Below are 27,299 nucleotides of genomic sequence, written 5' to 3' on the forward strand. Positions count from 1 at the left end.
CCTGGAGAATTCCATGGACTGTAAAGTCCATGAGGTCGCAAACAGTAGGACATGACTGAGCGACTTTCACTCACTCATGTGCTAAGCAGGAGTTAAGTGCTCCCACAAACAGTACCTCCAGGCTAAGAGACTGTAATATTGAGCCTGGAACACCATCTGAACTCAGCAGCATTATGCTGACTTCTTTCACCAATGTCTCCAACTTTGGCCATAGCTGTTCTCCCAACTCTGGCCCCTTCTCTCAACCCTCCCCCATCACTTGGCCTCCTGCCTCAGACTTTCTCTTCTTAGGGATTTTCCAGCCTTTGGTCAGTCTCTGGCTTGGAGCCTAAGGAGACGTTTTGCCCCCAAAGTCCAGTAGAGAGAAAATCCTTCAGGGGGATTCCTGGTCTAGGTGGGTTTCAGTGACCCAGAAGACATGACTCTGCCAGGAAGCAAAGTGCCCTGCGATGTTGTGGGAGCCTGGCAGGTTCGTGCAGCTTTCTGTTTCACCCAGTTTCACTTCCTGCTTCTCCTCTGGGCCTTGCACAATGCTGGGAGGCAGCCTGGGAAAGTGCTGCTCTGATGGTGGAAGAACACTCGAGAAGCTGACCAGGGAGGCTGTGCTGGGGCGTTTCCAGCAGGAGGGGAGGAGGCTGTTTCCTTCACCTCCTGTGGAGAACTGAGGGTCCTTCTCCATGCCGTGCCATGGCCAAGGGATGCGAGACCAGGTCTTCCCAAGTTTGGGGCTGCCGTGTTCCCTAACCTGAGCCCAGAGCCTCACCCCCCAACCCTCAGGCCCTGCCTCCAACCCAACTGCCCTCCACCCATCCACCCACTGAGGGCTCGGGTAACCTCCTCAGCGCATGGACATACACCCTGGAACACCAAAAATTTGTCATTTCCAAATGCTGAACTTTCCATGTGTTTCTCTACAGCCATCAGGTTCTTCCTAGACACATATACTCTGGGGTCTGGCCAAACATGTGGGACTAGAAAGGCCACACAGGGGCCCGTGGGGGAAGAATCTGGGTGCTGGAGGTTTGTTGGCTAGAGCCAGATTTTTTCTGAGCCTTGGATGCCCTGCAGGAAGCTCCCTCGGACCCTCTCAGCCCTGGGGAGAGAAGGTGAAGCCACAGAGCAGGTGAGTGGCTGATTCGCCTGCCAGACGACGCAGGGTTGTCTGAGCCCAAGGATGGCCAGAGGCATGGGTTAAGACAGGAACTGGAGCTTGCAGAATTAGACTAGGAAACATTTCAGATACTCTTGGCCTCAGATAAAGTTATTTTCAAATTTCCATCTTGAGGCAAATTGCCAGGGGCTGGGGCATAAGGAGTACAAGGCACAGAGTTCTGACACAGGCTGATATTTCAAAGAACTTTAGAGCTGAAAAAACTTCTAAGGACATCAGGAGGAAGCCTTTCGATATAGAGATGAAGAAACAAAGGTCCTGGTACAGGGAGGACCTCCTTTTTGTCACATAGAACAAGCACCCGGACCAGACTCTGGGTCTCCTGACTCCCAGATGGGCCTTTCCCTGGCCACGCTTGGCCCCAACATCCTCTCATTTATTCTGGAAGTCTTGGGCCTTGCCCATCTGACCTGCCACTTCTCCACTGACCACACCCACAGTAAGACTCCTTGGGTTTCATGTCAGGATAATTCAGCTAGGAAGGGGTGGGGGAGGGGCCAAGGATCAGGCTCCACCTCTGCAGGACAGAGGCAGCGGGGGTGTGGGGGGTCATGTCTAGGAGACAGGGGCCCTAGGTGGCCTAGAGCTGAAATACAAACCCACAGAGAAAAGCTGATGGGCCCTGGGTGTCTGGGGCTTGGGCCAGAGGCTGAAGCCTGGCAGGGCAGGGTGTCTGCTGAAGGCTGGACAGGGCTCTGGGTCACCCTGGCAGCTCCAGTGGGGCAGTGGGGTTGACAGAGGGCAGGGGGTAAAGTGCAGGTCCAGGCTCTGGGCCCAGGACGGTTCCCTGGCTTGACCACTGTGGCTCTGGGATCGCTTGCATCCTGTCCTGAGGGTGATAGGGGGTGCGTCCAGGGCATGGCAGGTAGGGAGGGAGCCAGGCGGCAGAGAGCCTGCTGCCTGGAGCAGGCCAGACAGTGGGGGATCGGGTTTCAGCCCAGCTGTATTTTTGGCTGGATGGGCTGGGGGCCGAGTTGGACAGGCACAGCTGCCCACAGAGGGGCACCCCCTCTCCGGCACACACACTCACAGAATGTCTACTCAGGCAGGCTGCCATCCACCAGCCACCCCACAGACACTGCAGGCAGAGGGGAGTCAGGCTTCAGCCCCATGGTTAGGGAATAGCTTTGGGCTTCTGGAGACCATTGCTGAGTTTCTGTAGGGTCTTCTTGATCCGCAGCGCAGTGAGGCGAGCAGAAGGGTTGGGGTACCAGCACTCCCGCATCATCTGAGCCAGGCCTGAGAGGACCTGGGGGGAGGGAGAGTGAAGGAGAGGAGAGGAAGTAGAGGCATGGGTCAGGGACCGTGGAAAGGAAGAGGCAAGGAGGATGCCCAAGCGGACAGAAAAGTCAAGAAGAGGGAAACGAGAGTGTCGAAAATGAGAGGAGAGACAGCAGTGGTGAAAGGGAGATAGCGGGAACAGGGCAAGGATGAGAAAAGAAAGACAAAAATGGAAGAGGAAGGGAGTGGAGTGGGAAGGGGATGGAGAAAGGTAGGCAGGATGGAAAGAAGATGAACTCAGGCCTTCACGGACACCTTCCGGTGAGTACCCCCACTCTCATTCCACCCAGACCCAACAGAGGGGAGACCTGCAGGCCTTGGGGCTCTCAAATCCCCTCTCTGAGGCCAGACCCCACTGCAGAAGGCAGTGGCTCCCAGTACCTCCACCAACCCTGGCCTGGTCCACTGGACACTGGGAGATTGGGTGGTAGGTGCTGCCCTCAAAATGCATGTGTCCAAGAAGCTCAGTGGTCGCAGAGTGAGCCAGCCTCACCTCTGCCTTGGAACTCAAGCCAGTTCCTGGCAGGGACTGTATGTGTGTGTGCATAGGAGTGGCTATTTGTGGCTCTGTAATGTTGTGCAGAAATTTACTTGGGTCTGTGTATATATACATGTATACACATGTCAGTGTTCAGTCATTCATTCCATAAACATTGGTTGAGTACCTAGTGTGTGCCAGGCACTGTGACAGGGAACAAGGAGAAAAGTGCCAAGAGAGAAAAAAGGTCTTTTTCTCTGTCTTCATGGGGCCAACAGTCTGGTATATATATGCATGTGTGTGTACCTGTGAATGTGTACATGTGTGTTTGTACAGAAGTGTGCATATGCCTATATTTGCCTATATATACATATATGTGCATTCTATACAAAGTATGTGGAGTGCTTTGAGAAAAAAGAACAACTAACTTCACAGCAAAAAATAGCAGAGAACCTCTGTCTTTGCAGGCAAGGTGAAACATTCTAAAAAAATCCCAGAATAACTGGAGCGTCTCTGGAGGTCCACAGGCAGGAATGTGGGAGGGAGTACCCAGAGAGGTCCCCTGGGATCTCTCCCCTAGAGCCTACCCAGGGGAAGCAGAGGCCAGACATGAGTTCCTCAGCCCAGAACCCCCAGTGCTGAGCCACCACCCCACACCATCTCAGCACCCCCAGGGGCCTCACCGGGTCTGCAGCCAGCCGGTTGGGGATGGTGGGGGTCTGCTGGTCAACACACACCACCTTCTTCATGTCCTCAAAGCTGGGGTCATTGGGCACCACATCATAGAAGGGTGGCCGGTAGTCCTCCACGATGCCTAGGGATGTAGGACAATGGGACAGTCACTTGGGACCACAAACACGTCCCATACCACCCAGAAGTGAGCCTTGCCCACACTCAGTCCCAGGGTCCAGGAAACCAGCTGCCTGCCCATGCTACCTCTGAGAGGGACACCATAATATAATAAATATATTTATAAACAATAATTACTGCCATTTATCTTACACTTACCAAATATGCCAGGCATTGTGCTATAAAATGCACAATCCTATTAGTCTTCACAGCAACCTGACCACCCATTTTACAGATGAAGAAACTGATGCTCAGAGAAGTTGAGCCCAAGGATACACAGCTTGTAATGGTAGAGTCAAGACTTAAACACATTGCATTCATAGGACAGATCTTGTTCCAGTCTTTCCACAGCTGCCTCTCACCCAGGGTCAAGGTACTGCTTCCAGGCCCCAGCTATCAGAGATGCCCCAAAATAGCTAATGTTTACTGAGCAATTACTATGTGGCAGGCACTGTCCTAACCGTATGGCATGAGATCCTCACAAAACAACCCTATCAGATGAGGAAGACTATTAGCTCCACTTTATAAGCAATGAGGGGGCTCCCAAGTCACACTAGTGGTAAAGAACACATCTGCCAGTGCAGGAGGCTAAAGAGACTCGGGTTCTGTCCCTGGGTCAGGATGATCCCCTGGAGGAGGGCGTGGCAACCCACTCCAGTATTCTTGCCTGGAGAACCCCACGGACAGAGGAGCCCAGCAGGCTACAGTCCATGGAGTCGCAAAGAGCCGGACAGGACTGAAGCAACTTAACACACACACACACACACACACACACACACTCACTCACTCACTCTCTCTCTCTCTCTCTCTCTCTCTCTCTCTCTCTGAAATTCAGGCCAGATTCAGGCCAGAGAGGTTAAGAAGCTTGTCTAAAATCACACAGATAGTAAGTGACAGAGCTAGGAGTTAAGCCCAGGAAGTCTTACCAAAGCCCATGCTCTTGACCTCCAAGCTACACTTGAGGGAGGGGGGCAGACTGCTGGGTAAGGATATAGAATGAGGAGAAGGGGAAGAAAACACATCTTCGAAGGGAAGGAGATTTACCCAGGTCCAGATCACATCCACTCACTCTCAGGGGTGGCACAGGCCTCTGCTGACCCCCTCAGCCAGCAGTAACCCCTCCCCTCATCATCCCAAGTGTGCCATCCTGAGCAGGATCTTTCTGAAGATGATGCTGGTGGAGCGGCAGTCACTGAGGCAGAAGAGGCCAGACCCCAGAAAAGCACCTTAGGCCCCACCCTTCTTCCAGCCCGAGGCTGGGGGCTGCAGCCACACAGAACAGCCACAGCCTCAGGAGAGCCCGAGCCAGCTGTGCTCCCCGTGGCGGGCGTCCAGGCCGGCCCCCGTGCTGCTTGAGCCCTAATCAGTGCTGCGCAGAGGCCTGAGCGTGTCTAATGGGCCTTTAATCAGCGCCGGGGCTGACACCAGATTACAGTGTTTATAATGCGCCGCGAATCTGTGTGGAGCTGACAGAGCTTCCCTCCTCCCCAGGAGTCTGCAATCAGCCTCCTCTTCAGCCCAGGCTGGTCCAGCCTTCCTTTCCTGCCTGTGGCTGGGTCCGAGGGGCCTCGGTTGCTTCCAGGTGCCCCCTTTACCAGCCCCAGCCTCTGGAGTTTGTGTCTGAACCTGAGCCCAGCAAGAGGGTGGTCCTCAACCTGTCAAGACTCCTGGCAGCCCCTCTCCGTGGACAGCCTCCACAAAGACTGACCAGCCTCCCTACCTGGTCCAGAGCACCACCCAGCACCCATCCACCCCAAGACTGGGAAGGCACCAGCCACAGGGCAGGCCCTCTATGGGACCGTGAAGAATGAGGTCCCTGTGCCTGCTCCTCTCCGAGCTTCGGTTCTCTGTAGCACCCGTGGTAATAATGAGGCAGGAGGGACTTCCTTGGTGGTCCAGTGGTTAAGACTCCACTCTCAGTGCAGGGGGCACTGGTTCGATCTCTGGTCAGGGAACTAAGATACTGCATGCCGCACGGTGCAGCGAAAAATAGTAATAATAATAGTAAGGCATCAATAAGCAGGAAGTGCAGGCACTATTACATCCTGCATTTCTGAGGGAACAAGGACCAAAGAGGTGGAAGTAGCTCAGTAATAAAGAGCACTGGTCCGAAGAGTCAAAGTGCCTGGTTTCAGACCCCAGTGCTGCCGCTAGCCAGCTGTGACTCTGTGCCTCAGTCCCCCAACCTGTAAAATGGGGGTGCTGCTCTGTCACGCATTTGTCATTACGACAATTGCCACCAATATTTACTGAACTCCACTACAGTTCCAGATACTGCCCTGATTACCTTATTTGGATTATCTCAACAGCTGGAAATTATTTTTCTTCTCATTTTACAAATGAGGAAACTGAGGCACAGAAAAGTAAAGTACTTCACACATGGCAAAAATCAGGCACTGAACTTAGTCTGATTTCCCTCCGTTGCTCTTAACCACTGAAGCATACCACCTCCCTGCCAACACAGGACAATTCAGTAGGATAATACATGTACACAGCATGACATCTGGCACGTACTGAAACTCAATAAATGTTAGCTGTTATTAATATTTCTGTTGTTACCAATTACCCGAGATTTCGCAGCCAGAATCAGACTCAGATGAACCTGCAAAGGTCGCTCAGCTGAGCCAGCTGGTGAGTGACAGGAAAGGGAATTTGGAAGGCCTGACCACAAGCCCCTCAGGCCACTGGCCGGCGGAGACAGGAAGCCCTGCCTCCCACCTGTCTGCCTGGGTATCCTCCGGCCCTGTTCCCCTGTCCCACCCTGTGCAGGGGGGTGCCGGAGGCTCACCGTTGACAATGGTCCGGCGGGTGATCTCCCACAGCACCAGGCCAAAGGCCCAGATGTCCGTCCACTTGTAGGATTCGAAGCAGTCGGTTCGGATCTGCTCTTCCAGCACCTCGGGGGCCATGTACCGCTTGGTGCCCACTCGCGGGTTGTTGCCAATGTCCAGGTAATCACTACCCTGGGAGTGCATCACAGCCAGGCCTGTGGGCACCGGGCCTGTCACTGCCGCTGCTCACCCGGGCCCACAGACAGGGTGGCCCTGGGGAGGCTGGAATCCCGGCGTGAGGTGAGAGGGCGACAGACGGCAGGACACAGAGGGGCCGGCAACTGGAGACCGCCCTGAGCTGGGCTGGGAGCCAGCAGCCACAGGGAGAATAACTGTCCCTGTCATACTTGGCCTGCGTGGCGCTCTCTAGGCGCAGGGATCCGGTGAGATGCGAGTAGGCAAGGCAGGCATATATTTCAGAACTGAATCCCAGCGCACGGTGACAGCGAGCAATGTGCTCAGCAAAGCCGGGATGAGAACCCAGGTTGCTGGCTCCCTGCCCCTTTCTCCCCACACCTGGAGCCTGGCTGAAGTGGTGGAAGGAGTCTGGGCTTGAAAATACTGTTAAGGCCGCTGGTGGGGTGTGGGGTTCTTGTGGAGGTGAGACGAGAACACACACACACACACATGCCTGTAAGTTTTAAAGTGCCAATCAGTGTACACACACACACACACAGGAGGTGAGATGAGAACATACACACATCTGTAAGTTTTAAAGCGCCAGTGTGTATACACACACCCCCACACCCCTGTGAGTTTTAATTCGGCCAGTCAGGCCACTGAAGCCAGGCATCCAAACAGGCGAAGGCAGAACCGCGTGGAGAGGGCGGGCGCTCGGACTCCACGCCGGTCAGAGGCCCGCCCTCCGCGCTCACCCAGGTCGGCGATGCAGCACTGCAGGTTGCTCTTGACCAGCACGTTGCGGCTCTTGAGGTCGCGGTGCGCGATGGCCGGTTTGCCCTGCGTGCCGAAGATCTCCACGTGCAGGTGCGCCAGGCCGCAGGCCGCGGACACGGCTAGCTTCAGGGCCAGCTGAGGCTCCAGTGTCTGCCTCTGCAGAAAGTCGTAGAGCGAGCCGTGCTCGTGGTAGTGCGTGATGAGCCACAGCTGCGTGCTCGAGTTGCGGGAAGTCATGTCCGAGGCAATAAAGCCTGTGGGCGGAGGATCAGGTGGCTCACCGCGGGGCTAGGGATGAAGGAGGCTGGACCGGTCAGGGTCAGGGCTGGGGAGACAGGATGGAGAGGTCAGGGCAAAGCTGGGAATGGGGTGGAGGCTGGTCTGGCTTAGGGCAGAGAGGAAGCTGGAGTCAGAAGCTGGGGCCGAGCGCAGCTGGGAGTCCTTCAAGGTTAGGTCAGTGTCCAGAGGCCGGGTGATGGGGCAGGGCAACGAGAACCCCGGGCTGGGCCCAGCGCTCCCTGCCCCATCCCCGCTTGCCTAGGATGTTGTCGTGTCTGAGCAGCACCGTGTTGTAGATCTCAGTCTCCCGGAACCAGGACTGTTCATCTCTGGAGGAGAAGATCTTGACAGCTACGCTCTCACCATGCCACAGGCCCCGCCACACCTCGCCGTAGCGGCCCTTTCCTGATCCAGCAACCAGAGAGGAGGGAGGGGGTCACATACTGAACACACAGAGCCCTTGGGCACAGTCACCCTCAGAAGAGGCCCCCCTCCCATTGCTGCCCTGGCTCCAACTGCAGAATCTCTGAAGATTCTGTTTAACTGAATTCAGACCCACGCGCCTCTGGCAGGCCACCTCCATTTGCCTCTTGTTCCACCCCAGCTCCTGGCCAAGGATCAGGCACTGCCCCGTCTCCAACTCCCTCCCTGACTGGCAGAATTCCTGTTCTGACCCAGGCCTGGGCCCACCTATGACTCCCTCACCCCTCCAAGCTCAGTGGGAGCACTTGGTCCCCATCCCCTGAGCTCACCCACTGCTCACCCACACACTCCACCAGGGCGACCTGTCGAGCCACTGTCCTCTGCACCAGGAACGGGAGCCCTGAGCCACTGCCCGTGGTACAGCTACTGTCCAGGAGGTCCTGGGAGTACCGAGAGGCCACTGAGGGGCAGGCCCCACCCACCAAATCCATTTCTCTGTCCTCAGCCTGGGCCCCACTGCCTCATCTCGCCACACTTCTCATTCACAAACCCCTCCCGCCCAGTGCCAGCCAAATCTGAGTGCCTGCCACGTGCCTTTCTCAGCCACCTGCCACTCTGTGCCCCCTCTGACTCTGTGGCTCCTGTCTACCCCCCACCACCCGGTGTCCCAGGTTCCCCCAGGCCCGCACCCCCAACATGCTGTCCCCCTGCTCAGACGGCTTCAGGATGAGGCTGGACTCGCCCAGCTCACTGTTCGCGCCCCGCTGCTTCTCCTTCCTCCGCCGGACATGCCACAGGCCCAGGGCACCCAGGACTACGAGTACTAGCAAGGCCAGCACGGGGCCCAGGATCAGAGGCAGCTGGTCATCTCCTTGCGGCTGCTCCGGAGGAGTCTGGGTGGCTGGCGGAAGAGGGATACTGAGGCCCAGCTTCCACCAGGCCGGATGCCCCCCACCTTCCGCTCTGCCAGTCAGACCCCGGGGCCCTGCCTCCCCCACCCCCCAGGCCAGAGCCTGAGAGGCAAGCAGGGCAGGGAGGGCAGAGTCAGAGAAGCCCAGGAGGGGTTTCCAGGGCAGCCGGACGTACCTTCTAGCACCAGGGACACGTTGTGGTTGCAGAGGCGGCTGTAGCAGCAGTAGTGGTTGACGAACTCCGTGGGGCGCGCCCTACAGACCTCTGGGTGCATGTTCCCGCAGCCCCGGTATTCCCGGAGGTGTCCGTCCTCCCACACCAGCACAACTGTACACCAGGACCCCTGGCAGGTAGGCCCCTTGCAATGTGGGTTCTCACACGTGCAGGTCACCAGTGGGCCCCGAGAGGGTTTCAAGGGGTCACCTGAGGGACACACTAGAAGCTCAGCCACTCTGGGCCCAGCTCTCCAGGAGGAGCCTAACCCCTAAGTCTGCCCAACTGCCCCCTCCCTTCTGAGCTCTCAAACCAGCCCTTTGAGGTCCCAGTCCTTTAGTTTCATCCTCAGCCTTCCCTCTAGCGACATATCCCCACCAGGGGCAGCTGCCACCGTGAGAACCAGGCTTCTCTCCCTTCCCTGATCCTTGGACCTCTCCTCCAAGTTCCAGTCGCAGCACGCCCCCAGCCCCAGTGCTGAGAGCTCTACCAGGCCCCTCTGCCAACAGCCCCACTGTCTGAATCCCCATACACATGTTCCCACCCTGGAGTCTGAAAGAGCTCCAGCCTATTGGTTTGGATCAAGAAGCTAGCACAGGAGGGTTAGGGTAGCTGAGAGCTCAGTCTCACTGAACCCTGTCTCCCCAGTCCCTCTCCTCCCAGCTCCTCAGACTCAGCCCAACAAGAGCTGAGCCCAGACAGCCCTTTCTTTATCCCCTCAGGCCCCTGTTCCCTACCTGCTTCCCCAGTACTCACCCTGGGTCAGGCCCAAGGCCATCAGTAGCATCAGAAGCCTTCTCCTGGGAAGGTTCAAGGTCATGATCCCTGGAGAGGAGAAGGGGTGCAATAACATCTATGAAATGTGATCACCCTCAGTGTTTTCAGCCACTGACTGTGGGTCCCTCCCACCCAGAGGAAATTGCTGGGAGATTTTTTTTTTTGTTGGGGGGGAGGCAGGGAGGCCTCCTCCCTGTGTCTGGCTTTGGGGCGGGGCCTGCAGGGGAAGTCCTGGTTCACTTCCCCATGGAAACCATCCTGTTAGGGGTAAAGGGTGGGGAGCCATGTTTAAGTGAGTGAGAGCTTGGGGGACTCCCAGCTGTCCTGCCGCTGAGTGCAGACTGGAGGGCGCAGAGAGCGTGGGGCTGGGGTGGAAGGAGCAGCTCTTCAGCAATACCCCACCCCTGTCTGTCCCTGTCCCTTGCCCACCCCTTCCCAGCCTCCACCCCTGCCCACCCCTTTCCCAGTGCTCCCCCCCCCCCACCCCAGGCCTGGCTGCCTCAAACATAAACAGGCTCCTGTCTTCACTTCCTGCCATTCAGGGTCCCGCCAAGCTGGGAACAGGAATCAAGATTGTTTAGATTGGGGTCTGGATAGAACAGGCAGGAGTCACGCACAGCAGGGAGCTCAGGACATGGTCTCAGGGCAGGCTGGAGTCGCTACAGGGTCTGCAGGAGCCACCTGGGGCTGGGACACCCCCATGACGGAATCCTCATTCACCCTGTGAATCACAGAGCCCAGTTCCTTATTTCAGAGAAGATGGGGGTCAAGGCTCAGCCAGGAGAGGAGGCTTGTCCAAGGTCAAATGGGGTTCAGTGGCAGCGGTAGGGGTACAACCCAGGTGTCCAGACGCCCAGTCCAGTGCTGCTTCTACTCCTTATCCCAATCTGGGGTGCCAGCCCATGTCTGAAGTTGTATCAGCCACACCGAGCCTGGACAGTGCCAGGCCGCACTGTCTCTAAGGAACCTCCCTGCACCCTCATTAGACTATACGATGTCCTCTCTGAGCCACTCCCCTGCTTCTCTCTGTCCTTGAGGTCCTGGGAAAGAGTGGGGGTAGGGCCAGTGATGTGGAAGGGAAGTGAAACATACTTAGACATTGAATGTTTGACCTTCTGTTGTTGGTTAAGATTGAATTTTTCCAAAAGTTTGGTGGGGATTATTAGGGGAGTAATTCTGGTCTATGACAGTCCCATCTCAAGTCCCAGACCGGCTAGTGCTTCAGAAGTGACCTCCATCTTCATCTCTCAAAGGCTTAGAATGAAAAGATTAGGGCTGAGGCTGCAGCAAAAAGGACTGAGATCAGACAGCAAGAAGAACTTTCTGAATGGTGGAGAGTAGCAGATGTGTGCCTGGGGACAGAATGCCCAGGTAGGGGTAGCAGACATGAGGAAAGAGAACTGTCTTCTGGGGTAACATGGTAAGGCTGGAGGGCTTGGCATAGGGCCATATAGGCTGCAGAAGGCCCCTAGTCTAAGAATGATGCCAAATGAAGATCCATGATGCTGAGACTCTGAGGGCAGGATGACTGGGGGGTGGGGGGTGCTTCGTGGGCCTCACTGGCTGGTGGCAGCTCTGGTCTTCCTGCCTGGGCTTCCTCTGCCCCAGAGGCCCAGGGCTGGGGGAGGAAACGGAGCCCTGGTCTGCTGCAGCTGTGTCCCCAGCCTCTGCCTGACCTCCTTGTCTCATGCCCCTCCCGCAATACAGTGGGGACTCTGGCAAACACTCTGCAGTGGGACTGGTGGCCGGAGAAGGAACCCCAGACAAGCTGGCTTTGCTCACTGGGGTAAGGGCGGGAATCCGTCCTTGGCAGTCTTTGCTCAGAAAGCAGCTGAAGGAGAGGGGATGAAGCAAGTAGGAAAAAGTGGGTAACAATAAGGATGATAGCCCGCATCCTTCTAGAATCCTCTCCCCATGCTTTCCCTTCTCTGTGCTCCGGTGCACCCTCTCACTACACTATTAAGCAGCAGAATCATCTCAAGTGCTTCATTAGAAATGCACTCTTTTTGGTCTCACTCCTGCTCCAGATTCTGGTTCAGTCCACTGGGACCAGTAAGAAACATGCATTAAAAAAAATTTCCCCAGGGAATTCAGATCAGTTTGTGTGGGTACCACACTTTGAACTGGGTCCTATTCAACTCCATGCTGGAGTGGAATACAGAGGGCAGGGATTCTAATTCCCATCCAGGGACCTCTCCCCCACCTGCTTCCACTGGAGAAGGGACAGAAAAGGCTAAACACTGGAGCCAAGGACTTGGAGATGCTGCAGAGAGAGGGTGGGGTATGGGCTTTGTTCAGGCCATCTCCAGCCTCTGGGGCCCAGGAACAGTGCAGGGAGGGCTTGGCAGCATTTGCAGAATCTGCCTCTGGTCTAAAACTGGGAATGCAGTGAAGGAAAGCTGTGACTGTCCAATTTTTTACTGGGCTCAGAGTAAGATTCAGTACAGGAGGGTGCTGAGTCCAGATCAGTCCCAACTCAGAGCTGACCCGGCATAATGCGCCCTGACACCTGACTCCAGCACAGACTCCTGGGGACTGGTAGACTCCTTTCCCACCTAACAACACTTCTTGAATGATCTCCTGCTGACAGAAGCATCACAGTTTATAGCCAGAAATCACAAATGCTAGACTAACTTCAAACATTAACTTATCCACTGTGAAATTCTTAGTAATGAGTTAGCCTTCTCTGAGTACTGCTTATGTGCTAAGTACTGAACTTTGATGGATGATCTCATTTAATCCTCACGACAATCTAATAGGGAAACGGAAGCTGGGGGATGTTAGGTTTCTTGCCCAGAATCACCATGTGTGTCTTGATCGACTTAAATTGCTGGTAATACATCCTCACTTGGTCATTTAATTTCTGCAGTTGCTTGGTGTTAGATCGGTCCCTCAAAGGAGGAAAAAGAGCAAGTGGGGGTTGGTATTAACAGACTACAACTGTCATCGCCTGGCACCCAACATGTGTTTGTCTAGACATCATCTATGTGCTATAGCCTTAGTCTTAGGTGGGGAGAACCAGAGGAAGGGTGTGCTCAGAAAGTGGAGGTCAGTTTCCTTCTTCCCAGCACACCTGAGGGATTGATTTAATGAGCTCCCATGAGTAGCAGTTTCTCAGCACAGCAGTACTGTCCTGGGGCTCCAAGTGCCTTTCTCTGTAAATCAACAGGTCTTACCCACACAGCAGAGGACCAGACTGAACTGCTCCTGCTGGGTGGCCCCTTACCATCACAAAGCACTTTCCTCTGCATCACTTCATTAACCCTTCACAGTACTGGACTGGGATGGAACATCAGGTAGGGAGTTTAGGATCTCAGACGGAATGCAAAGGCAGCACAGTGTAGGACAGCGGTCAGGTTGTCGTCTCTGGATCATACAGACCCAGGTTCAAATCCTGCTTCTACCACTTAGGGCTGTGAGAGTTAGGGCAAGTTCCTTAAACTTTCCGAAGCTTAAGATCCCCTATAAAAAATGAGAATAATAACAGTGCTCATTTCAAGACTTTCCTGGTGGCCCAGCGTTTAAGAATCTGCCTTGCAATGGAGGGGACACAGATTCAATCCCTGGTCCGGGAACTAAGATCCCACATGCCTCTGAACAACTAAGTCCACTCACCACAGCTACTGAGCCCACGGGCTCTACAGCCCACCACAACGAGTTCACGTGCCTCAACAAAAAGATCCCATGTGCCACAATTAAGACCCAACATAGGCAAATAAATAACATAAAAAAATTATAACAGTGCTCATTTCATAGGTATAAGTGTACTAAGTGGTATACCATAAGCGCTTAACAAAAGTTACTAAAAACCCAACTATCCGTGGAGCTTTGGACAAATGACTCACATCTGAATCTCTTTCCTCTTCTATAGGATGGACATGATAACACCTCTTGTTCTAGGTTGTGGCCAGGATTACTTGACAAAAATGTATTATACCTAAGTGTCCACATAGTAAGTACTCAATAAATAGAGGCTGTTTTTCACCTGATAGGATGAAAGGACAAATAAACAGTCAGAGGTCAGGGATGTCAGACAGACGTTGACTTAGCCAGAAGCTGCCCATATAGAGAGGGTGAGAGCTACTGTCCACTATCCCCCTGTCCTTAGAAAAGAAAAGAGAGGGTGAGTGACCAGTTCACAGGCGGTCATAACAGCACTGGCCTCCGGGGCAGACTGAAAATCTGGGGCCCCAGACTGGAGGAAGAGTGGGATCCCCTTTGACTTGGATCCTGAAAGAAGTCCATGGCATGGGGGCTATGTGACCATACAGGGCTGGAGGTGAGGTTTGGGGGAAGGGGCCAGAGTGTCAGATTCCTGTAGCAAGATCCGCAAGGGCTGCTCTGGGAAAGATGGGCCTCATGGAGGGGCTCAACAGTGCTGGAAGTGGACACCCACCCCCAGGTCAAGCCAGGAGCCTGGACGGACATGTGACCCCCTTCTCCATAAGTGAAGCAGGGTGGGTATCCTTCTGCCCATTTTATGGATGAGGATGGGAAAACAGCGAAGCTAAGTGGCCCCAGGAACAAAGTTTTCTGAATCCCAGTTCAGGTTCAATCCAATCCGCTGTAGTCTTAGGTGGGGTGATGGGCAGATGTTCGCGGAGGGCGAGGGGCAGCTTGCCCTACGAGGAGCTGGGACTGACCCTACGGCCACCTCTCTGAGGGTCTCTCTGGGATCTGCCGTGGCAAAGGGCCCATTGGGGTGGGGGTCAGCTGCCCCCCTCACCGGACTTCGACTCACCTCTGGGCCTGCCTTGCGGTCGGCGGGGCGCGGACATGCAGCGGGCGGCCTCCTCCCCTCCCCGGCGGCGGCCGCGGTCACACGACGGGCGCTGGACAGCGGGCCGGGGTCCGAGGTCCGGGCGCGGCCCCAGGCGGGGCTGGGGCCGGGGAGGGGCTCGCTCGGCGCGGCTGGCGCAGCTGACTCCGGGGACTGGGAAAGGGGCCGGAGCAAAAATGTTTCTTATTCCAGCGTCTTCCTGCCTGGCCCGGCTCCACCACTCCCTCCTAATAAACCGTTTCCTATTGCCCAGCTAGCCGACGGCCGCCCGCTCGCCCCTAGCCAGGGCTCAGAGCCGGACCCTCCCTTGCGCGCAGCAGCAGACCCCTAGGGCGGCCTCCCCCTCCGCTGCCCCTGCCCGGGGATCAAGGCCGCGCCCCCGCCTCCAGCCTCCCACATCCGCCTCCCCGAGGGGGCGGGCCTTGGCCTTGGGCTGCAGGGGGTCTCCTGGGGTCCAGGCCCAGAGCCATCGGGGCCACAGCCCGGATGCGAGGCACCCTCCGTCGACCGGCCTGGGGAGGGGTGGAGTTGGAGGCTCCCCTCCCGCCTGGAGCCACTGAGGGATGCCGGGGAACCCCTGACGAGAAGGAGGCACCGAGGGAAGGACATGCGGGGAGGGCAGATGGACAGAAGTTACCTGTCTTCCCACCCACAACTCCGGATCCTCTGCGTGCCTACGAGGCTCAGCAGCAAGGGCAGACTTTGGGGCTAGCAGCCTGAAATATTTTGGCTCCGCCCTCTGTCCCCCTCCCTCCGAGATTCCCTACATCGTCCAACTCCTTCAGCCTCCTCCCCGGGGCCCCTTCACCCCCTCTTATTCCCTCCCCTCTTCTGCAGCCTCTATCTGCGCAGCGCTCAGCGCAGGGCAAACAGGCCCAGAAGCAGCAGCTGTGGGTCAGTGGTGACGGGTCTGAGTCCTTTCGGAGGCAGCGCGGCTCAGTGACAGGGACGCCTCTTCCCACCAGGGGCAGCCAGAATGGAGGGAGAGGCCTTGGACTGCCCCCTTCTAGGCTGGCCCTTCACCCCACCAAATGGACCTCTAGATGTGGGGAGCCCCAGCTCCCTGGGGACATTGCAGGGACAAGGGGGAAAAGATGCTTTGGGGAGGGGAGTAGAATGGCTTCTCCCAGAGAGAGAAGCAAACCCTTCCTCCTAATGGCCTTCCCAGGGATCAGAGCAACCACTGTGAGCACCTTGAAGGCAGCATTGCACTTTATCCCTGTGCTGTGCTTAGTTGCTCAGTCATGTCTGATTCTTTGCCACCCCCTAGACTGCAGCCTCCTCTGTCCATGGGGATTCTCCAGGCAAAGAATAATGGAGTGGACTACCATGCCCTCCTCCAGGGAATCTTCCCAACCCAGGGATGGAAGCCAGGTCTCCAGTATTGCAGGCAGATTTTTTAGTGTCTGAGCTACCAGGGAAGCCCACTTTATCCCTAGCCTCTAGATTATCCACAAAGACTCTGAAATCTGAATCCGGACTAGTTGTGTAACCCTAGACACGTGACACCTCTCCTAATTCTAACCCTCAGTCTCCCATCTGCTAAATGGGCATAATAAACAGTTCTGGTCTCATATGGTTGCTGGGAGAATGAAGGGACGTGATGCTTATCTTGGCTCATAGCAAAGGCACTAGCTGAATGAGACTGACACAGGCTGGCTAAGCCCTCCATCAGAGAGTATAATTAAGTTAATGAATGAAAAGGCTGGGGAGAAGATGGCCTCAGAGCTAGGTGGAAAGACATGGGTGTTAGAAACAGAACAGACTTCTAAGGTGTCTTGCTCTAATATGGGGATTCTGTAAGATGGGCCAGGACATCTCCAGCCACCCCCTCCACACACACACCCTTTGACAGGAATAGAGGCTGGGGGAGACAATGACTAAAGGCTCAGGCAGGCATCAATTGTTGACTGACCTCACTTCCTCCGCTGAAACCTTCCCCAGCCCCCACCCACAGCAGCTTCACAGCTTGCAAGCATTGTGAATTCCAGAACCAAGGCACACCCAAACTTCAGTGTCAGGGCAGGACTGTGTCCTGCAGCCAATAGGAAGTACTATGGGATTACAGTATCTACTCTTCCAGATTATAGCCACTGCTTCGGCACTCTATTAGCTAGAGAACTGGCAGTGTGGCTGGTGTCCATCCTTCATACCCACTCTCACCTTGCTATGGCTTCTGATAAGCCCTTCTCAATCCCAACCCAGCGATGTCTGTCCTGGGAGATGGAAGTGGGGGCTCCCCCAAGGGAAGCATTCAGTCTGAAACACACACCGAGAACAGAAACATGGAGATGAACTGAGCACCGCTGGGGAGAGTCGGGGGATGGGGGGCTTTATCTAGGAAGAGCTCATGAAACAGATAAAAGGAGAGAAGGGTTTGGAGGAGGAAGTCAGGGTCCGAAGCGGGGGGTAGGGTGGGGGGAATGGCTGGTCCTCAGTGCCTGAGTCTCCCCGTCTCTCCAGAGCATGGAACCTTCTGGACTTTGTGTTCTTTGGGGCTTCTTGGGGACTCTGTGCTTCCCCTCCCTGGGGAAGACATCAGAGGAGGGATGCAGAGTTGGAAAAAGCGCTGGAGACTCAGCCCAATGAGGAAAGGGAAAAGGAATTACAGACTGTGTCCAAGTCTACAAGAATTAATTACTCAAAAGGACCAGCTGTTCCTTATATTCAGTGAGGACAGAACAAAAGGAAACAGGCCTGAAGGGCTAAGACTTATATTTAGACATTTAGAAGGATTTCCCAGCAGTGTGTAAAGCTGAGGCCCAGAGATCCTAGGAAGGGTAGGTGGGGGTGACCTCTCAAGGAGATTCTCACCATGCAGGAGATGTGGGCCTGGCATGAAGGCAGGGGATTGAACAACCTGACCTTTCAGGATCAGCTGAGTACTGAGTTCAAGCATTGCTTCCCACACTAGGGCAGGGCCGACTTTGTGGGTGTCTAACCTGTGCAGACCCACAGCTCCCTACACTGGGTTTAATGCTCTGCTGTTGCCATCTTAGAATTCTTACTCATGTTTGAAAAAAAAAAAAAAAAAAAAGAATTCTTACTCATGTTTGAACAGAAAGCCTAGCATTTTCATTTTGTACTGGGCCCTACAAATTATGTAGCCGGTTCTGCACAGGATGAGTAGGAAAGAAAAGCCAGGCATAGGAGGTAGGGGTGGGTGGGTGGGGAGCACCTCAGGAAGAGGCTGGCAGACAGGGACCACATTTGAGTCACTGAGTCACCTTCCTCTTCCTCTCCAGCTCCTCCAGGATGTCCCCAGGATGGCTTTGTCCACTCTTTGCCCACCCAGAGCCAGAGCCCCAAAGATGACTCATCTCAGGAGAGAATCTCTTAAGAAACAAGAGCACGTCAGGGCAGGAGTTTGTGACAAGATGGTGCCCGCACGATGCCGGGGGGACCTGGGCTCTGTTCAGAGGCTGCCCCCGCACCACCTCTTGGCAGTCCAGCCACCTGTGGATTGCCCCTTCCCATGAGCCTCCTTGAGGATGACTCTCCTCCATCCAACTGCCCATGTTGGACGGCATCATCCAGCCTCAGAGTTGGAGGCCCTGCGTGTGAGCCTCAGGTTCCATATCTGTATGAAGGGGATGCAAACTCTGTCTCTACCACATTCTCCAAATAAAAGTGAGAAACCCAGGACTCCCCTGGTGGTCCAGCGGCTAAGACTCCATTCTCCCAGTGAGAGGGGCCTAGGTTCAACCCTTGGTCAGGGAACTAGATCCCACATGGTGCGTCTAAGATCCAGTGCAGGCAAATTATTATTATTATTATTTTAAAGGCCTATAAGCTTCCTTTTCCAGATGTAAAACCCTCACAGACACCTGGTTTTGAGAGAGGGAGGCTGAGCTGTGGGGCAAGATAAACAGCATGAACGGAGAATGAGGAGGGCAGAGGCTTGGCTGTGTGGGAGGGAGGTGAATTTCCCTACCTGTTCAAATACCAGGGCTAAATGTTGCCTCGTCTATGAATAGCACTCTGAGGGGTTGTTGTAGAGATGAGTGTAGAGCCGCTGCACAGGACTTTGAGGGATGAGGCAGCCATTCTGAAAATAACTCAGGAAATCCCAAATAGGCACCAAGTAAATATATATATATTTTTAATTCTGCGGAAGAGTTTACCGTGACAAGCGACTCTCATCCCCAGACCCTCCTGCTGGGGCCAATCCCTTCCCAAAGCTATTAATTTCTCTGACATTTACTTCGATCACTCTAAATAATATGCATACACTTGGTATCTCTAGATTTTTTTTCAAGTTTATTGAGGCATAACTGACAAATATAGTTGTAAGATATTTAAAATATAAACACTGTAAATCAACTATACTTCAATGTTTTAAAAGATGCAAGATTTTTTAAAAAGATATTTAAAGTGTACATCATGATGATTTGATGTACATATTCATTGTGAAAGGATTCTTCCCATCTAGTTAATCAACACATCCATCACCTCACATATTCATCTTTTATTTATTCTTTTTTGGTGAGAAGTTTTTTGGGTAAGTAACATTTAAGTTCTATTCTCTCAGCTAATTTCAGTTATCCAACACAGGAGTATGAACGACAGTTGTCACTGAGTGAAGGGTTCCTGTGCCCACTGTGCAGAAAACCCAACTCCGACAGTGGGAGTTGGCAGCAAAGTAAGGAATTATTGCAGGGCACCAAGCGAGGGACTGGAACACAAGCCTCCCACTTGGTCTTTGAGTTAGGGTTTTTTTAAGGGGAAGAACAAAGAGGCTGGGATTAATCATCGTCTTGTGACAGTTCTGTGACATTTCTTAATTGTAGTATTGAGAATCGGGATATCTCTGGTTTATGATTCTCTGGCCAGGTGGTTCGTGGCTTTGGGGTCTGTTAGTTCATCTTGCCCTGGAGAAACAACCTGAGTTTGTACATTAATGATGATTTTTATATTAGCAATTTTAGTCATGAATGATGTTATCAGCAACAGCAATTTTAGTCATCTGACTGATTGATTGGTGTTCAGTTAGCACAGGATTGAGGTCAGAGGGAACAAGAAAGGGAGCAAGTTTTGGATAAAGAGATTGATCATAAACTTGGTAAGGGAACTCTGTTTTAGGAGGCCTAGGTGTCACAGTTGCCATGTTATACATTAGATCCTCAGACCTTATTCACCTTAGAGCTGAAAGTATGTATCCTTTACCAACCTCTCTCCATTTCTCCACCCCTCTGCCTCTGGCAATCACTTTGCCACTCTCAGTTGTTATGAGTTTGACTTGCTTTTAGATTCCACATGTAAGGGATCCCATGCAGTATTTGTCTCTCTGCTATCTCTAGATTTTAAAGCTTCAGAATTAGGTCACTTAGGTTCTCTTCCTTCTAATTATTGAGCATATGTCATTCTTTTTGTAAATTTAACAATATACCTTTGTGCTTAGTCGCTCAGTCGTGTCCAACTCTTTGCAACCCCATGGACTGCAGCTCACCAGACTCCTCTGTCCATGGAGATTCTCCAGGCAAGAATACTGAGAGGTTGCCATGCCCTCCTCCAGGGATCAAACCTAAGTCTCCCACATTAGAGGTGGATTTTTTACCATCTGGGCCACAGGGGAAGCCCAATATACCTTTAGTTCCTGTTCTGTTTGTATCACACAGTGTCTCTTGACTTTTCAGTGCGTCAGGAGAGTGAAGCTACGATTCTGCCACAATAAAGGAAGATGTGGGGTCCAGGGGCTAAGACTCCGTGCTTCCAACGCAGAGGAAGTGGGGTCGATCCCTAGTCGGTGATCTCACACGCTGCCTGGCGTGGCAAAGCTGAAAAGGGGAAGAAGAGTCCACTGATTTTGGTTTGGGAGGATGCTCCTTTGAAACTCAGGACATGAAGATGCCCTGCAGGTCTGGCTGAGCGTTTTGTATGCCACAGGAGTTCCCAGGGCATCGAGGCTTTTGCCCACTCTAAACAGAAGCAGGGCCTGAGTTTGCTGGAGTGAGGGTGGGCAGAGTTGCCCAGCAAGGGGAAATGGGCCTGCCAGGCTCTTGAGTGGTACTAAGGGGATCCTTGCTGCCGGAAGAGAGAGTCTGAGGGGCTAAGGGAATCATTCCCAATGGGGAGGGCTTGGTATTTGTACAAGGAGGGGGTCTCTAGGAGAAGGGGGAGTCCTCCTTGTACACGGAGGCTGGGAGAGAGATTGTTTGAAAGAGACGCTGAGTAGCTGGGTGAGGCCAGAGGCCAGCGGGATTTCCTTCAGCTCCCGCCACTTGGGTGGGTGGGACCGGATTGTTGGATCGGGACACAGGAATCTGCCTTTGTTTCCAGCTGGAGGGGAAATGCCACAAATCCTGCCCCTTTCCTACCCCTTCCAGCATCCGTGCCCAGACGCTGCCCTTCCTAGCGCCAGGGGGCCTGGCACTGAGGGTTCCCAGCGACCTCTTGTCTCCAAGACTCCCTCATCCGCAGGCTCTACCCCTTGTTCCCCAGGGCAGATCCCAGATGTAGGACGAAGGGGAGGGGGCTAGCCAAGACTGGTGTGGAGGAAATAACCATACAGCTGGATTTAGGCTTCATCTGCCCACCTCTCTCCTTCCCCTGAGAGGACCATGGATTTCACAGTTGAGGAAGGTACCCAGGTGTGTGGGGAGAACTCGAGGGTCAGGCTGGGACCTCCCTCGACCCCCCAACTCCCGCTCCCCACGGTTAGACAGACTCTGCAGCCTCCAACACAGTCACACAGGCCATGTGTGGAGCCAGGTGGCTGGGGGACCACACAGTGTTGGGGAGCAGTGGGGATCAGAAGGGGAGGGGTGGGCCAGGAACCTCAGGGAGTAGGGGGACCCTGCCTTTATTTTTTCCTTTGTCAGTGAGCAGATGGGTTTTGCAGCTGTGTGAAGGGGTGTTTATGTGTGCTTGTGTGGGTGGCTTCTCTGTGTGTGACTAGGAGTTTGTGGACCAATGGGCCTGTGTGTATTTCTGTGCCTGTGTGCCCACAGGCCCCCGTGGGCCCTGGCTGACTGTGTGTCCGCATGTGACGCTGCGTGTGCGACTACGAGTGATGCAGAGTCTATCCAACCCCATGCCTTGCATGCCTTGCATTCCCTTCAGTGTGGTATCTTCCTTAAAGATGGGAAGCCATGGGCCCTCTGAGGCAGAGAGAGCATGACTGGCTATTGACTGGTGGGGTGGATGATACATAGATGTTTTCAACCATTTGGAAAATAAGACAGCTGGAGAGGAGGGAATCCTGTCCAGGAGCCCCAGGTGGGGAAAAGCGGGACAGAAACCAATGAGCCCCAACTTGTCTTTCTGTCCTCCCCACATATATGCACTCCCTTGCCTTCTCTTGACCTAACAGGGGTCTCCTAGGCCGTTTCCTGGAATAACCAGGGGCACTGCCACTCCTGGAACCAGGGCAGCCCCTGAAAAGAAGAGGGAGATGATAACGGCACCTCTGAGCATCCCAGAGAAGGGTCAGATACAACTTAGCAACAGAACAAGCATCTCAGGCCTTGGTGGAACCTATACACATTCACTGAACCTGTATGGGTCAGGCACAGAGCCAGGGGTGAGGAAGACAGACATGGTTTCTGCCTTTGCAGGAGTGAGGGGAGGGTTTCCCAGGAGTCCCCACAGCCTGGCTGACATTCCAGTGAGGATAGTCAACCTGCAGTCCTCTCTGGAGGAGCCAGTCTGCCAGGCTGGTGGGCCATGCCTGTTGCAGTGTTGGGAATGGGCTTAGGCTGCAGAACTGTGTGTGGGAGAGCAGATCTGAGAAGGTCATCTGGGAGAAGTGTGTGTTCTCATTCAAGGGCCACTAGAATAGTATCCAAGACTCGCAGGGGAAGCCATGGGGTTCCAAGGACACATCCACTGGCCCCCTCCACGGAACTGCCCCCTCGGCCACTTCCTTACCCATTGCCGCCAAGTGCAGTAACAAAAGCTGCTGTTTACCAGGTGCTGACTGTGAGCCAGGGCATGCTCTATGCCTGGCGTGCCTCCCACTGTTTAGGCTGCACAGCAGCCCTGGGAAGTAGCAATTGGGTATTATCACCATTGGATGTTACAAAGGAGGAGACCAAGGCTGGAGAGGGCCTGGTCACAGAGATAAGAGGCCAGGCCAGGAGTCAAACCCAGTTCTGCGGGTTGCAGCAGGGCGGCTCTGATGTGGCCTGTGTTCTTTATCGCCAGGGGCCTTGTCCTGGGCTCCTTGGCCTCTGCTGACGGGGACTCAGTTGGGAAGCGTCATGAGCCGGGCTAGGGTGTGGAGAAGCTGGGATGCTAGTGGAGGGGTTGACTCAGGGCGGCACAAGTAGAATGACCCACTAGGCTGCTTTTCTCACTGGTGACCTGAAGGGCTGTCAGGAGCTGCTAGAGGATTAAAGAGAAATGGCTTGACCTGGGACTCTGGCTGCCCTGGAGATGGCCAGGGATGGAGAGGTGGGTATTCTTCAAGGTGGAAAGGCTCCCTCTGCTGGAAAATGTTGTATGACCTGTGGCCCAGGTGTGAGTGCTTACCCATGGAACCTCCCAGCCCAGATGTACCCCAGGCCAGCCCGCTGGAAGGGAGAGCCACAGGGGATAGCTCTCTGGCCCTGAGGATGCCACGGTCACTGCTGCACATTCGTAAAACTCAAACCGGTTAGAAGCCGGGGGGAGAGTCTCAAGAGAGCCGGGGAGCCTGGGCTGTGGGTGGGGGCGTGTGCTACAGTGGAAGGGACATGGGATCCAGAGCCCACAGACTTGAACTCCAAGTACCACTTAGCCACTTACCAGCTGGTGACCTTGGGCAAGTAGCTTAACCTTCACCTTGCCTCAATTTCCTCAACTATAAAAGAGGAAGGTTGCAAGAATTAGGCCAGGCACAGGCTTTCCAGGTTGCACTAGTGGTAAAGAACCTACCTGCCGGTGCAGGTGCCATTAGAGACTCCTGGGTGAGGAAGATCCCAGGAGAGAAAACTTTGCAACTTACTCCAGTGCTTTTGCCGCGAGAATCCCATGGACAGAGGAACCTGGTGGGCTGCAGTTCATGGGGTTGCAAAGACTCAGACATGACTAAAGCAACTTCGCGCATGGTGCAGACAGCTGCATTTGTTCATCTAATCCCCACAACAGCCCCACGTGCTAATGTTACCTCCACTCTACATATGAGAGTCTTGAGGCTTAGAAAGTCCCCATAAATTACCAGAGCCCAAAGGCAAGCTCCTAGGCTGAAGCATGTAACCCCCATGCTCTTCCAAGCCTGTCACGTGGTTCCTCTCCTGGCTGCAATGCCCAATGCCAGGGCTGGCTTCTTGGGCTTTGATTGCAGCAGTGGTCGAGGAGGAAAGAACTCTAGCTCCATTCTGGAGGCTTGGAAGCAACTCAGTCAAACTCAGTTCTCCAAGGCCCTTCCATAGCACTTCAGCTCTTGGCAGCATTTTACAGTACATAGATCCTCTTTACCTTTATTAGCTAATGCATCTTTCTAATAATCCTGTTTGCCCCCAATTAACAGATGAGAAAAAGAGAGGTAAGAGAAACTTAAGTGTCTTATTCAGGATCACACAGGTAGGGAATGGCAAAGTTAGCCTTGAATCCACTCTGGTCCACCACAGTTTCTAGGAGATAATCAGCATCTAACCCTAACAGTTGGTGTCACCTCAGCATGGGTGTGTGTCTTCCTCTGTTTAAAGAACAAATGTGTTTTATTTATTTTAAACTGAGGTATACACATGTACACCCATGGCTGATTTATGTCAATGTATGGCAAAAACCACTACAATATTGTAAAGTAATTAGCCTCCAATTAAAATAAATTTTAAAAAATAATGAGGTATAATTGACTACAATATTATATAAATTTCAGTTGTATAAATAGTGATTTACAATGTTAAAGGTTATATTCCATTTATAGTTATTTTAAAGTATTGGCTATATTCCCTGTGCTATACAGTATTTCCCTGTAGTTTTATTTTATACATGGTAGTTTGTACCTCTTAATTGCCTAACCTTATCTTTCCCCTCCCACTTCCCTCTTCCCTTGGGTTACCACCAGTTTATCCTCTTTATCTGTGAGTCTATTTCTTATTTGTTATGCTCACTAATTTTTTATTTTTCACACAGCATTTGTCTTCCTCTGACTTATTTCACTTAGCATAATACCCTCCAAGTCCATTCATGTTGTTGCAAATGCCAAAATTTTATTCTTTTTTCATAGTGGTGTTCCATTGTGTGCGTATGTATATATACATAACATATTTTTATTCATCCATCTTTTGATGGACACAAGAGCAGATTCACTTTTAAGTCTTTCAAAATTTGGTAATACATGACTAAAAAGTCAAAACATTTTGTGCAGAAGAATTGCAAATAATTTTTGTAGATATTCCACCCCCAAGAGAATGCAGTATACTTCCCCACTCCTTAAGTGTGGGCTTCAGATAATGACAGTACAATATAGAAAGGCAGGGCCGAGTAACAGTACAGTGGAGAACCTGAAACAAATACCACCTTAGCCAGGTGATCAAGTCGTGTTTCTAACAGGGTATGTATCCTGGACATAATGTTAAGAGAATGGCACATAACCTCTGCGGTCTTCTTCCCCAAAACCCACAACCCGGTCTATTCAGAAAAACCTCAGACAAATCCCAGTTAAGGGACCACCTACAAAATACTCACCAAGCATCCTCAAGACTGTCAAGGTTATCAGAAACAAGGAAAATCTGAAAAACTGTCAAAGTCAAGAGGAATCTTTGGAAACATGATGGCTAAATGGAAGGAATCCTAGACAGACAAAGGATGTTCAGAAAAAACTAAGGAAACCTGAATTAAGAATTCAGTTCAGTTCAGTTCAGTCGCTCAGTCGTGTCCGACTCTTTGTGACCCCATGAATCGCAGCATACCAGGCCTCCCTGTCCATCACCAACTCTCGGAGTTCACTCAGACTCACGTCCATCGAGTCGGTGATGCCATCCAGCCATCTCATCCTCTGTCGTCCCCTTCTCCTCCTGCCCCCAATTCCTCCCAGCATCAGAGTCTTTTCCAATGAGTCAACTCTTCACGTAAGGTGGCCAGAGTATTGGAGTTTCAGCTTTAGCATCAGTCCCTCCAAAGAACACCCAGGACTGATCTCCTTCAGAATGGACTGGTTGGATCTCCTTGCAGTCCAAGGGACTCTCAAGAGTCTTCTCCAACACCATAGTTCAAAAGCATCAATTCTTCGGCACTCAGCTTTCTTCACAGTCCAACTCTCACATCCATACATGACCACTGGAAAAACCACAGCCTTGACTAGATGGACCTTTGTTGGCAAAGCAATGTCTCTGCTTTTGAATATACTATCTAGGTTGCTCATAACTTTTCTTCTAAGGAGTAAGCGTCTTTTAATTTCATGGCTGCAGTCACCATCTGCAGTGATTTTGGAGCCCAAAAAAAGAAAAAAAAAAGTCTGACACTGTTTCCACTGTTTCCCCATCTATTTCCCATGAAGTGATGGGACCAGATGCCATGATCTTAGTTTTCTGAATGTTGAGCTTTAAGCCAACTTTTTCACTCTCCTCTTTCACTTTCATCAAGAGGCTTTTTAGTTCCTCTTCACTTTCTGCCATAAGGGTGGTGTTACCTGCATAATGGACTTTACTAATAGTAATGTATTAATATTCACCCGTTAATTAACAAATATACTATACTTAAGTCAATAAAAGATGATACTGGGTGTGAGGTATATGGAAACCTGCACAACCTTCACAATTTTTCTGTAAATCTAAAACTGCTAGAAAAAAAATTAACTTTACTTTTCAAAGAAGCTTGAAGTTTCAAAAAAAAAAAAAAAAAACCCAGTGAAAAGTCTCCCTTCTACCCTTGATCATCTGCTCAGTTTTCTTCCCCTCCAAACCGCCATGCCTCTTTCCAGGAGGGTTCCAGTGAGGCAGCATGGTTTTGTGTTAAGAGTCTGGCCCCCACAACTGGAATAACTGGCCCTCAGTCTTGATCTCTGTTGGTTTCTAGCTGTGTGACCCTGCAGTTCCTTACCCTCTCCATGCCTTGTGCCCTCAAAGCTAAAATCCGCATAAAATTATTGGGAGTGTTAAATGTATTAATGTATCTAATAAGCATCTTATAAGTATTTGCTTTTATTATTGCATATAAGTAAGCAAATATATTTATGCAACAAATATGCTAATAAAAAATATCCAAAACTTGCAAATAAGGCACATCAAAAAAATCACTAAGTGCCCTTTCAGAGTAATTTTAGACCATTGGCTAATAACCCCACCTATGGGTCAGCCAGGGGAAGTAACTGCTATATGATTTGCTATTGATTGATTAGTGTGCAGACTCTATAAAGAGGTTAACTTGTAGAAGATTGATGAATAGCAATTCTTTTTGCCTGGTAGGAAAAAAAAAAAGTTATGGTTTTATTGCCAAGTAGGAATTAACTTCTTTGTATCTAACTTTGCAATCTTATTCAAG

General features: G+C 52.5%; 2 protein-coding genes across 3 annotated transcripts in view; both read right to left on the bottom strand.

Moving 5' to 3' along the window:
- Positions 1 to 1,240: 1,240 nt before the first annotated feature.
- Positions 1,241 to 15,632, bottom strand: ACVRL1 (activin A receptor like type 1). 2 transcript variants are annotated; one of them, XM_027967298.3, is made up of 11 exons: positions 15,529 to 15,632; positions 14,853 to 15,044; positions 10,091 to 10,159; positions 9,296 to 9,544; positions 8,899 to 9,110; positions 8,550 to 8,649; positions 8,045 to 8,191; positions 7,486 to 7,761; positions 6,568 to 6,765; positions 3,614 to 3,744; positions 1,241 to 2,420 (listed from the first exon to the last, which is right to left on the bottom strand). In XM_027967298.3, the coding sequence occupies exons 2-11, from the start codon at positions 14,887 to 14,889 to the stop codon at positions 2,286 to 2,288; spliced, it is 1,554 nt and encodes a 517-aa protein (XP_027823099.1). In that variant the 5' UTR covers positions 14,890 to 15,044; positions 15,529 to 15,632; the 3' UTR covers positions 1,241 to 2,285. The 2 variants fall into 2 exon arrangements, with proteins under 2 accessions (XP_027823099.1, XP_060270040.1); XM_060414057.1 differs by lacking the exons at positions 14,853 to 15,044; positions 15,529 to 15,632 and adding an exon at positions 10,729 to 11,094.
- A 9,369-nt stretch (positions 15,633 to 25,001) lies between these two features.
- The window catches only part of ANKRD33 (ankyrin repeat domain 33), a 43,902-nt gene continuing 41,604 nt past the window's right edge, over positions 25,002 to 27,299 (bottom strand). The window contains exon 9 of the mRNA XM_060412557.1: positions 25,002 to 27,216. The gene's annotated coding sequence lies outside the window, so the exon portion shown is untranslated. The remainder of the gene's footprint in view (positions 27,217 to 27,299) is intronic.

This window comes from Ovis aries, chromosome 3 (genome assembly GCF_016772045.2).
Source record: "Ovis aries strain OAR_USU_Benz2616 breed Rambouillet chromosome 3, ARS-UI_Ramb_v3.0, whole genome shotgun sequence".
Taxonomy (NCBI): domain Eukaryota; kingdom Metazoa; phylum Chordata; class Mammalia; order Artiodactyla; family Bovidae; genus Ovis; species Ovis aries.

Coding starts and splice junctions, on each gene's coding strand:
- ACVRL1 (XM_027967298.3), bottom strand. CDS start 14,889: ATGTCCGCGCCCCGCCGACCGCAAGGCAGGCCCAGAG. Junction 6,766..7,485: donor GTGCTGCATCGCCGACCTGG/GTGAGCGCGGAG, acceptor CGGTGCCCACAG/GCCTGGCTGTGATGCACTCC. Junction 2,421..3,613: donor ACCGGCTGGCTGCAGACCCG/GTGAGGCCCCTG, acceptor CCCTCCCCCCAG/GTCCTCTCAGGCCTGGCTCA.